The sequence below is a fragment of the Saccostrea cucullata genome, unplaced genomic scaffold (genome assembly GCF_032062105.1).
Source record: "Saccostrea cucullata isolate Sc308-1 unplaced genomic scaffold, CSIRO_AGI_Scuc_v1 ctg4457, whole genome shotgun sequence".
In the NCBI taxonomy this organism is placed as follows: Eukaryota; Metazoa; Mollusca; class Bivalvia; order Ostreida; family Ostreidae; genus Saccostrea; species Saccostrea cuccullata.
This window is the reverse complement of record NW_026930946.1, coordinates 26,058-38,396: the sequence shown is the minus strand read 5'-3', so window position 1 is coordinate 38,396 and position 12,339 is coordinate 26,058. Positions and strand designations below refer to the sequence as shown.

At 31.4% G+C, this 12,339-nt stretch overlaps 1 protein-coding gene across 1 annotated transcript; it reads right to left on the bottom strand.

The window, feature by feature from the left end:
- Positions 1-4,637: 4,637 nt before the first annotated feature.
- On the bottom strand, positions 4,638-12,068 carry LOC134230702 (uncharacterized). Its single transcript, XM_062712532.1, has 4 exons — positions 11,474-12,068; positions 11,018-11,047; positions 9,669-9,704; positions 4,638-6,964 (listed from the first exon to the last, which is right to left on the bottom strand). Exons 1-4 carry the CDS (start codon positions 12,066-12,068, stop codon positions 4,638-4,640), a joined length of 2,988 nt encoding a protein of 995 aa, XP_062568516.1.
- Positions 12,069-12,339: the final 271 nt, after the last annotated feature.

Genomic DNA, 12,339 nt, shown 5'->3' with positions numbered 1-12,339 from the left:
TAACCAGTTAGTTATCTCGTTATAACGAGTTAATATTTCGTAATAACGAATTAGTTATCTCGTTATAACGAATTAATTTTCTCGTTATAACGAGTTAATTTTTCTCGTTATAACGAGTTAAACAATGGTCTGAAGTTGATATATCTAATTGATAGGAAGTATAGCATATAAAACCGAGTCGATCAAGTTTGTTTAAAGTGTGTATGATGAAGATATATTAAAAAAAAACAGCAAACTAGTTTTTTTTGGGGGGGGGGGGTTCGAGGGGTTGTGCCTTTGATTGTTTTTCGTTTGTGTATAAACGATGCAATTGATTTGTATTGTTTACTTAAAAGACCGAAGACAAATACATGTATACGGAAACTTATGACTGCCTCGTGATGTTGTGTTGGCCCCCCCCCCCCCCCATGACCTAACTGCTGATGTCTCCATATCCCCTTCTTCAAAACATTTCTGACACTCAAATAATATATAACACACTGTAAGTGTATATAATATATGTTGCATTAATGCCTGCGTTATAGCTTGCTATTATAATGTATTAATTTAGGTTCTTAGACATGGATAATGAAAGCTAATAAGTCATCCAAAGCATATAAAAAATAGTGTCTTTATATTCCTAGAAAGTTGTCATAACATTAATTGTCAAACTTTGAAGCAAGTACATTTGGCAATATATATATATTTTTAATATTGTGTCCTTGGAAACGTTCACGTATAAATGTGTAAATGTGTTCAAATAAAGATTGCTATACTTATCAACCTGTGATTATTGACAGCCAGATAGTTCAGGATTAATATTATTTAAACTATATCGCAAATTAAAGAATTCTTTGCAACTTCATATCAATTTTAAAGTTAAGTATGACTGTAATTATCAAATAAACTTCAATGGCATTAAAACTACAGCCATTTTTAATTCCTATATTGCTATTAAATTTGGATATGAAGGGGAAACTTATTATTTCGTTATAACGAGATTAATTATCTCGTTATAACGAGATAATTAAATCGTTATAACGAGAAAACTAACTCGTTATAACGAGATAACTAACTCGTTATAATGAGTTAACTATAATTCGTTATAACGAGTTAACTAATTCGTTATAAGGAGATAATTAACTCGTTATAACGAGATAACTAATTCGTTATATTCCTATAACTCGTTATAACGAGATAATTAACTCGTTATAACGAGATAATTAACTCATTATAACGAGATAATTAACTCGTTATAACGAGATACTAACTGGCTATAACGAAATAAATATTTTTTTATCTTTTAAGAAATGAGCCTATCCGGCTTTCGTATTCCTTAAACTTCAATATGCCAATAAAGGAATTTACGCGGTTAATATTTAGTCCAATCTTACATTACACCATATTTCAAGTTGAAGAATACACCTTGTATTTGCTACAAATATACATCGACCATTGCTTCCAAACTTTTCAATTATAAAAAAAAATTAGATGACTTGGATTCGAGTATCTGAGATATAATCCTCCATCGTCTTCATGTTCTTCTTCGCCCTTTAACTATAGTCCTGCTGGACACGTATTACAAGTGACGTAAATATAGTTAATAATGAGGACCTAAGATCACTTATTTAAATAGTTCCTAAATTTAGGGAACACCAATCCTTCAACTGGAGTCGGAATTTCATAAATACCGGTGTTACATATTCTATTGAAGATTACGCCAGACGATGAACCAGATATGAAAAAGATGACGTTGACACTTTGTCAGAATGGATTAAATGTATCAGATTATATGATCAGTTCTTACTGGTCCCTGCTGACAAAGCAGATAACGACATTGTCTTTGTTTGTAAGGCTCATTATATAAATTGTATTTTAGAGGAACTTGGATTTAGTTCCGTTTCTAAGGATGAAATTCTTCAAAATCATTTGTCAGTTTTTAATATTTTTCATATCCCGAAGAACCAAAAGTAATTTGAACTACCATATATACATGTTGGATTCCGAAACTTCATAAGAATGCTTACAAAGATACATTGCAGGTTCCAGTAGATGTTCAACCTAGCCTCTTTCTATACTCCTCACTAAGAAATTGTCAGTAGTGAAAGAAAAACTTTAAGAGTACTGTGCAACATTATATTCAAGAAGTAGAGTGAATTATATGTGGATACATAATCATTCTAAAGAACTTTTGAAGAATTTAAAATTACAAGATTTTATACCAAAATCATCAGCTTTGAAACTTCAGGACTTTTGAACTTTATATACAACCATTTCCCACGATAAATTAAGTCCAGGCTTTTTGATATCATTGACAACTGCTTTCTCAATAAAAATGGAACTCATAAATTAACTTACAAGGTAATTGGTCATATGATTTTTTTTGTTAAAACACATTCTGATTGCACACGTAAGTACTTTAAAGTTGACATCAAAAAGATGCATGACTTTCTGATTGACAATATCTATGTGATTTTGTAGACCAGTTCTTCCAACAATCTATTGGAATTCCCATGGGTACCAATTGCGCTCCGTTATTAGCAGACATATTTTTTGTATTCATATGCAGCAGAATTTGTACAAAAATCTATGCTTGAAAAGAAGAAAACACGTGGCCTTCAATTCGACATTTAGATATATCGACGACGTATTAGTAAATGAATTACTGGTAACAATGGTAATTCCATTATTTTGTCGATACGATATATCCTGGTAAGCTTGAGATAAAAGATACCACAGAGTCTGACACATCTGATTAATATTTGGATATATATAACTTGAAAAAGACGTTTATGGTAATCTAACAAACAAGTTATATGATAATGTGATGACTTGAACTTCTCTATCGTTACCTTCCCTTACTTATGTAGCAATATTCCGATGTAATTCCGGTGTAATTTTTGTCCTAAAAAAAAAGGGACAACCAAAATTTAAAAAATAAGAGATTTTTTAACATCCATATATTGGATCCATTATATATAAGAATAGTGCATGACTTTTGCATACAATTCATATAATAAAGGAAGCTTAATACATGTATATTCTTACATGTATCAGTCTCTTACAATCTTCCTGCCTTCCATATACATAATAAAATCACAAAATCTCGAGGATGATATTATTTTACGTTCAAAGTCGTATATCATAGTATTCTAAGCTTAGCTTCTACTTTTGTTTATTATTGTTTGAAAGGAAAACCGGACGTAAAATAATTGAAAAAAGAAACCTTAACCAATAACGAATAGGTATTTGTTAAATGTGAACAATTTAGTCAGTAAAAAGGTTTCAACATTTCCAGTCTTATTACATTAAGAAATTAAAACACTTAGCATGAACCACTTGATGTTTTTTTTAAAAATACAACAATAAATTAACATATATGAAAAAAATAAATAAGACAACAAAATTGAATCAATAAATTAAAGCATGTGAAATGTCTTTATATTGAAACAAATGTAAAGACAAAGTTTGTCAAACGGTTTTGTTATTAGTTATTATCGACTATAGTCAGCAAAACATCCAACTATGAAACAAATGTGACAGCCTCTTTAAAGCGTCTTTTATTTCAAGTTCCCTGGGTTCACTGGGATGTATTGAAGATTATTGTTTAGTTATGTTGAGCATCTCCTGCCGACCTGTCACACCTTCATGACTGGGAATTAACGGAAATATCTATCTTCAATTAAGTATACTAGTATATTGAAAGACGTCAGTCAGAATTTGGCTCAATGATAAATTGCATTTGCTGTGAAGGTCATTGTATCGACCATAGAACTTATGAAATGATGTTTTTAATTGAGAGAGCTGATATTCTTGTTTCATCAACTTGTTTTCAATAATTTACTTCGCTTTTAGAATTGTTCATACATAAAGCACATTCCTTTAATGTTGTTGATGTGCCTGGCATCCCAAACAAATAAGGCGGTGATTCCCTATATTTACATTTATTAATGTAATAGAATTATTTATATTTATACAAAAAAAAAATACAAAAAATGTTGTCTTATAGACCTAATATTTATACACGAGGCTTTTTTTTTTTTCAAAAGTCTCTTTTCACTGACGTCAGGCACATGGACATTTACACGAGGCTCTTGACATTTAACCTGACGAAATTTACACTGTAATAGTAAAAACAATTATCTAACATTCAAAGAGTTATCACAGAGAAAACATTAAGAAGTGTAAACATAAGAGGATATTTCAGATGTGTAATATAAAGAAATCATATTCTTTGCCAAGTGTATGCAATTTCATACAAATTTTACACACATTTTCAAAATTGAGTACAATTTTATTTTCATTTGCCTTGCAATTTTTAAAGCATATCCATTAGCCTAAAGGTTATCTGATTTCTAAAAGGTTTTTTGTGGTAAAACATCGGTGCCCCTAGGAAAGGAAATGTGACTGCTCCAAATGAATTTTAAACAATACACCAGTGTGGCCTACACTAAGGAACAACTTTTGAAAAAATTAAAAAAGGTTCTAGATTTAATTCTTCGGTGAATAATTTGATCTTTAAGGGTTTTTTTGGTCAACTAAGTTAACTTGGATCTGTTCGTCTCAGTGTAGAGTACGCATTATTCTTTTTTTATTACTGCTCATGTGTCACTAAATGATGACTTTGTACATGTGTCCGTATTTAGTGAAGTGTATTTCTATTTTCTCCCCGTTTCCTGCAATCTGCATTTAGAAATGCTAACAAGTTTTTCTGTTATCTCATTCAAATATTCACTATTGTCAGCAGAAAAGTTTGTATTTGAACGATTAACAGTAAATCCTTTGAATAATTTTCTTCCAGGGATAGTCTTTAATTTTTCATTTTTCTTTCCGAACGGTTCATATCTCAAAGTACATATTGGGGTAGAAAACTCATACCTTTGAATATTAATTCTTCTGTTTCTATCAAACAGAGGAAACATTTGAGTAAATTGCACCATGCCTTTGCAACTTGGAGAAGTGATGTTATATTCATGCCCTTGTTTGGTATAAAAACTAACTTTACTTTGAAATCCTCTCTCAATTTGACCGTTATTTGAATTTTCCACCAGGGTCTTATCATCGACAATTGTGTTCTTGTAAAATCTATTCTCTGGAGTATCTTTTCTAGACTTAAGCTCTGCTTGTTTTGCGTTCTCACTTTTCTTAGACATGTTTTCTGGTGCTGATCTGATCTTGTCTTTCTTTAGTTTTTTATTTAACATAGCATTTGATGTAGCATCTATTTGACTTGAGATCTGTTTCCCACTAAGTGAAGTGTGTTTATTTCCCTCTCCCTTTTTTGGCAAAGAAGCATCTGAGGAACAGATGGACTTATTTTCTTTACAACTCACACTCCTTCCAATTTTTGAGTTAGGGCATGTATTCGTAGCACATTTGATTGCAGACTGTCTCTTCAAAACATCCTGTTTATCTTCATTTTCGATTTCTTGACATATGCAATCTGATGTATACATGTAGGGCATAGACTCTTTCATATTAACTTTTGTATCAGAATTTAATCTTTTCAGAGCTCGCTTGCTGACATTATTTTGCAATTTTATGTCAGTGGCAGAAAAGGGTCTTTCATTTAATGTAAAGTAGGTCCCGTGCGATTTTGATTTTTTGGACAGTAAACAGTTGTAAAGGTTTGATGATTCACCTATAGATTCATTAAAGATGGACTTTATTCTTCCTTCCATTTCACGGTCAAGTAGAGTAGAGATGAACGTAGGGTCGTCAGACAAAGGGTGCCACAGAATATACATCGCTACACGCCACGGTTCCTGTTCTACACCATCACCGTCATCTCCAAGCAACATTCTCTGTGCAAGATCTTCATAATAGTCCTTAGGTATCTGCAACACAACCTCACAAGGTTTTAAATCATAGTCCTCTGAACGAATCAATTCAAATAAATTCTTTCTTCTACATTTTTGGATTACAAGTTTTGGATCCAATTGTCCAAATGACACCATTACAGCTTCTAGAACAGTTTCGTGGGAAAACGTATAAACTTGTTGTACTGTAGTTTCTGATATGTAAAAAATATTTAGGCTTTCAATAGAATCTCTAATATGCACCTTTGCAACATCAAAAATCCTCAGATTTTTGCAAATACTTCTAAATAAGTCATCAGGTATATTTTTGATACATATTTCCCCAATAATGCATATGTATGACAGAACGCAATATGCTACATTTTCTATGTAAGCAGGGGACTTTCGCATGTTTTCAATCGTTACATATAACTTTTTATTTGAATGTTTGAAGAACAAGGGACCAAGCTCAAACAATTCACGCTTCTCAAAAAATTGAAAACATGTTAATGGATATCCATAAAAAGGTTCAGTATTTGCAATCTGACGTCGTTCATAATCAGATAAACTGAAGACAGCATCTTCGACTTTTAGTTCAGCGTATTGCTTGAACGTTACTCCCTGTAGCTCAGATGCTTTGAATTTGCTTTTCCCTTCATAAGCTTGAAGCATCGACAATTTCTCTTCAAAGGTAATTTTGTATTCTAAAGACAGATCAATAACATTATCTTTTTCGAAAAGCTGGTGAATGTAATGCACATTTAATTCGTCTAGTACATTTTTCCTCATTCCAATCAACAAAAGAATTTGTCCATTTGCACTCCTCACGCTCGAATATATGACATCAAATGATTTTCTCCATATTTCAACAGCGCCAATATCTAAATTTGTTGAACCTAAAAAGTCATCAAGAAAAATAATATAACGACCGTCAGCATGGTCTTGATTGATCACCGTTTTCCATTCCTCTGGAGATTCTATAAAAACGGGTATGTAGGCTGATTCAGAGGCCCTAGGTGACTTTATACACATGACTTGCCGCGCTGTTGTAGTTTTCCCCTCTCCTCCTTTTCCTATTAAAATTACGATATGACTTCTTTTTAGCTTTTCTAATGTAGCTGTCAGGGCTGAAGTTTTCGTGTACTCTCGCATGTCTTTGTGCTTCAGAAGAACTTGGTCCGTCTTCACTAATATTAAAAACAAGGTTTCTAGTCATTTATTTGATCAATTATACAAGGTATACCAAAATATGTTACAGAATTATATCACAACTTTGTTTTTGTGAAAAATCCTGTGATAGAGATGTTTTCATAAAATACCCTTAACATTTTTATACACAAACTGTCTGATAATTTTTATATCTAACGGTATGTTTAGAATGAGTTTGTCAGATAAAAACGCAATTTTTGTTTGATTATGTTTGATTTGTAAAAGTTGAAACACGTTCTAAAGAAGAGTAATGAAACCTCTCCATCGAATAATGATCCGGGGGTCATTTTTCAATGACAAAAAATGACACTATCATCCCCCCTCCTAAACACATTTTGTAGAAAAAAATTCACAGGGTCAATATTTAAAAAAAGGCCCCCGTATCATCATAGAATTATGAAATCAAAGGCAAGTGCCATAAGTATAGAAACAATGTCTAATTTAGAATAACGTATTAGCGGTTTTTTTTTTAGCGAAGATTTAACTTTGGCATTATTAGCGAGGGTGCTGAGATCGTTAAAATTGAATATCGCTAAAAATTAATTGCTTTTTATTTGTTATAACTGTTTAAGCGAAGGTTTAAAATTCACTTAAATTGAATTTCGCTAAAATAAAATACCATGTTATGGACAAATCGCAATAATTGCGTCTCGCTAAAAATTTCCACTTATACGGTATCAGAATTCTGACAAAAAAGACGATATCGTGAATCTGTGTCATGTTATGTGATAATGCCGATCTTCTATCAAAATAGAATAGAAAATAAAAAAAAAATTGCAACTGTATTGATTAATGTTTTCAAAACAATATTTACCAAAGACTTTATTATCTTAAAACAAAGGAAACAAGAGAACATATATATATGAGCATTTTTGGCGTAAGAAGAAGTCGAAAATGTGAAAATATATCAAATATGCATATTGAGACTTTTTTCATTCACATATAGCAAAGAGTGCTTACTTTATTTTCGTAGGTAAAATTTCAAAGACAATGAACAATTTATAAGAAATCACTGCTGTTTACTAACATGGAGAAAGCTCATGAAAATAATGAATTCAATGACTTATTCTTGATCTTATATAATGTTACAATATAATCACCGAAATAAGTGTCAGATAAAGAGCAAAACACAGAGCAAAACAGAACTTTGCCATTATAATTACATGGCAGGAGGAGGGGGTATCATCTAGCGAGCTCATAGCTCACAGTACCTCTAGTTTTGAGTGTGTATGGTTCGTTTAGATACTTTACGTTGTTCAGTATGAAGGAAACGTTACAAAAAAATGAAATCATGTTTTGAATTTAAACTAGAGGTACTGTGAGCATTGAGCTCATCAAAGCTAGGGGTATAATATTATAATATTGCTGCATTTTTCTGTTAGTGTAATGATTTTCCAGCATAAAAAATAATGTTTACTCCAACAGATTCGCAATCATAGCATTGACCATAAAATGCCAATTATCGTATGATTTTTTATAAAATCAACAAATCATCAGTTAATAGCTCAGGTGAGCATTTAGACCATAGGTCTCTTTATTTATTCATTTTTTGCCCCCTAAATATTTCAACATTAAACCACAAGGAGTCATTATTCTACTAGGGTATTTTTTCTTCAAATATGCAAATATTTAGATTGTTGACACTTTTTCTACAAGCAAAAGAATCATTATTCGACGTCGAATAAAACCCCGCGGTCATTAGTCTATGGGGGTCATTACTTGTATCTACACCGGCATATAGTATCATTCTTTTAAATGAAATTGGAGTATAGGAATCAGTAACGAATCTCAAAATTCCACAGGTTTAGATGAGACCAAACTTGAATCTCTTAAAACGTGGGTTCCAGTGCCCCGGAAGAGTGAACATCCCCTGTTAACCAGAGACACCGATCGTGTACTTCTTGTCATAAACTGGCAGATGAAAAAAAAAATCTGTGGACAATTTATTGTAAAAAACTTGGCTCAAAAGTTAGTATGAAGAATGTAAATCAACATTAAAGTAAGCAATATTTTTTTTTCTTGAGAGGTCATTGTATTTGTGAAAACCTGACTTTTAATGAGATCCTTGGTATCTTTGTTTCATAGGGTAAACGTATTTACCCAAACCTTCTCTTGTTTTAGCTTCTGAACTGAAGTGTTTTGGTGTTATATATTAGTCCTTCACAACGTTACAGATCCCTTAATGCAAAAAAGGTGCAATTTACGGCGCAAGTTTTTTGCTCACTTTTGGGGAAATTTCTGCACACTCCAGCATTGGGCAATCAACTACCTTCACTCCCATATTATAGACATAATCGTTAACCTTAACCTTACTTGCGTGAATAGAATTATTTGTTGGATTGCTGAGAATTCACTGTAGAGATCTGAAGGGTTGAGAGATTGATAAAATGTAAAGACTGTTTGATGTACAAAACTCAACAAAACGTATGCAAATTTTAAATTTAGTTAGAACAATAAAATTTTCTTCATGAAAAATATAAAATAACAAATTGTTATTCCTTTTTAAAATTATCCCCTCGCAACAAACTGTAGTTTTAAACAGTTTGTGCGCTTTTCCCTTCCTCAGTAACTGTTGCACTTAAAAGAAATTGTTCCTCTTTTAAGGGAATTTGCATCAAAATTTCAAAATATTGCACGAAATATGAGTATTAAATAAAATCTTTAAGTTCTCATAGCCCTCACCGATAAGTTTCCTTCTTTCTCCATCAAAGTGTTTGCCTGCAAATATATATTAATGAACAATTAGACAATGCTTTCTTTGAATTTTAAAATATGAATTAATGATGCAGTTGTAAGCATATAATTTTTAAACTTATTCTGAAATACATGTATCTGCAGCACGAGCTCCTCAAATAACGAACAATGAAAGGCAACTTTATTTTTTGTATTGATGTATGTTTAAATGATCATATAAATAAAGGATGATTAAGTTTTTTTTAAATATTGCAATACTGGTATGTACATCTTTGTATGTTTCATTGAAGGAGGAGCAACTTATCAAGAAACATATACTGTAAATCACATTTTATTCGCGAGAACTTTATTTTCGCGTAATTACGCGAGACAGAGTGCTCGCGAAAATTTAATTCTCGCGTATAATAGCATTCCTTTAGATTATATAGAGCAATTACCACAATTCGCGAAAATTTTGTCTCGCTAATCAAGAGTCAATTACTATCTCGCGAAAATAGGGTGTCGCGAAAATTAAGTGATCTACAGTACTGATTGATTGCTGAACGGCATAATCGTATTAATAAATCTTTGTGTTTTCATAAGATAAGACAGAGATAATATTCAATATACTGTATGTAATGAAATATAAGGGGATAACGAACAGTATTCAAGTCCATTAAATAATATAAAATTGGAACAGAGCATACGGGGATCTCTAAAATATCAACGATGGGATCAGGCTTCAAGACTATAAACTGAGGACAGACTTACATGTAGGACAAAATTTTTATTTTAAATATCCAAAGCTCCATTTAACCTATGTGCATAAAAACTTACAGATTTTATAAAACACAAATTTAAATACATGTTGAAAATTTTGTTTTGTTTATCAAAATCATTTTAAAAATTGTATTTTTTTGAAAGTTTTTCCCAGTAAAATATCGAATTATGCAGCAGATATATCAGATCTTTTATTTCAATTTGAAGATATCGTTTCGACATAAGAATGTAAATAACTATATAAATAATAAAATATCTATGTTCAAGATTCTATAACAATGGAAATGAGAAGAAAATCAAAAGAGGTTTGGAGTTTTGTTAAAACATTGAAACCATTATCAATAAATTTTATTTTTGCATTTTACCATGTAAATTATTTTAGAGACAAATAAAGTGCTAAAACAATTTCATTCGAATGTACTTGTATCTGCTTGTGAATAATAATAAAAAAAAATAAAATATCAATTTTCCTGCTTTAAGTCATGATAACAATCTTCATATAAGATGTTCATTTGCATATTTTAAATGTTTAATTGTGCAATTTTTTCATTAAAAAATTAAAATTTCTATGTAATTACCTTCTAAGTCTTTGATAGTCTTTATCTTTTCTTAAAAAAGCTAAAATCAGACAAAATATAAAAGTGCTTCAGTTTTGTAATAAATAGTTTTAATAGAAATGCGTAGAATTTTCGACAAACATTTACACAAAAGTTGTGGTTTAAGCTAAAATATGGTAAGCATATATTTCGTTGTTTTTATTTTAGCGCCCTTTAGAGAAACGTCCACGAATTCAAGTTCATTTCTAAATGTTTTGCACATAATTATATACATAAATGAGAACAATAAGAAATGCGCGCAGTCAATTCTGCGCTAGCTTGTTCAAAAATCAATATCCGCCAAATATTGCATAAGCTAAATATAATACATTTACATTTGTACTGAAATTTGAAGGTTCGTTGTAAGAATTTTTGACACAAGACAGAATTGAAAATTGTATCTTATTAACAATGTTTGCTTACAAACATCTTGCCTACCTTCAATTGTGTTTTTCTGGCTGTCAATGACGTCTAAATACTGCCTTTCTTGTACTGGATCCATTGTTGCAGTTTTCAGGTTTTTCGCAGCATTTGTGTATGATACACATCCGCCAGGCAAGATCACTTCAAGGTCACTTATTATGTTTGTGATTTCATCCCAGATATGATTGAATTCATTATCAGATAGTGAGAGAGAAGCTGCATGTCCAACATAATTGTTTCTAATCTCCCTTATTCTATCTATATTCGCGGAAAGGGACCTATCAGCATTGTCTGGATGCTTGCCCCAACCTTTATTATGGGGTAATATTCCAGATATATTTCTCAGAAGGATGTATAATAAAGACAAATCTAATTGTTCATACATTCCTGTGAAGTATCCCCATGTTGGAAAGAGAAGTTCTCTTTGTTTTTTGCTAAGTACAGGTACGAGAACGTTTTTCTTATTTTTAAGGGCAAATGGAAGTTGAATTTCTGTAACATTTATTTTTAAAATCTCCCTAAAGAGATCTGTGCAAGGACCGTTGAGTAGCCTTGACACTCGGAGAGCGTTTGTTGTTTCTTTCGTTGAAGCGTATTTGGAACAGGCCATCTTCAAACTAAAGATAAAACAGCTTTAAGCAAAATGTACAAAATTCAATAAATAATCAAAATTTATTTTATCAACATATACCATGTTTACACTCCTGTGCTTTTTTAAAGATTCTACAATCTGTTTTCATTAAAATAAATGGATTGAAAACCGAATTTAGATACATATGAAAACAATAGCAAAAACAAATTTCGTGACAAGAGCTAAAGTGGAAGGTCAAAAGGGCTCGAATAAGATGGAAATATAAGGAAACTCATAGAACTTTTAATGA

What these genes read in the sequence shown, in the direction of transcription:
- LOC134230702 (XM_062712532.1), bottom strand. Translation starts at nt 12,068, where the DNA reads ATGGCCTGTTCCAAATACGCTTCAACGAAAGAAACAACAAACGCTCTC. An exon ending in GACTATCAAAGACTTAGAAG is followed by an intron (nt 9,705 to 11,017) that starts GTAATTACATAG and finishes ATATATTTGCAG; the next exon opens with GCAAACACTTTGATGGAGAA. An exon ending in AGAAAGAAGGAAACTTATCG is followed by an intron (nt 6,965 to 9,668) that starts GTGAGGGCTATG and finishes TTTTAATATTAG; the next exon opens with TGAAGACGGACCAAGTTCTT.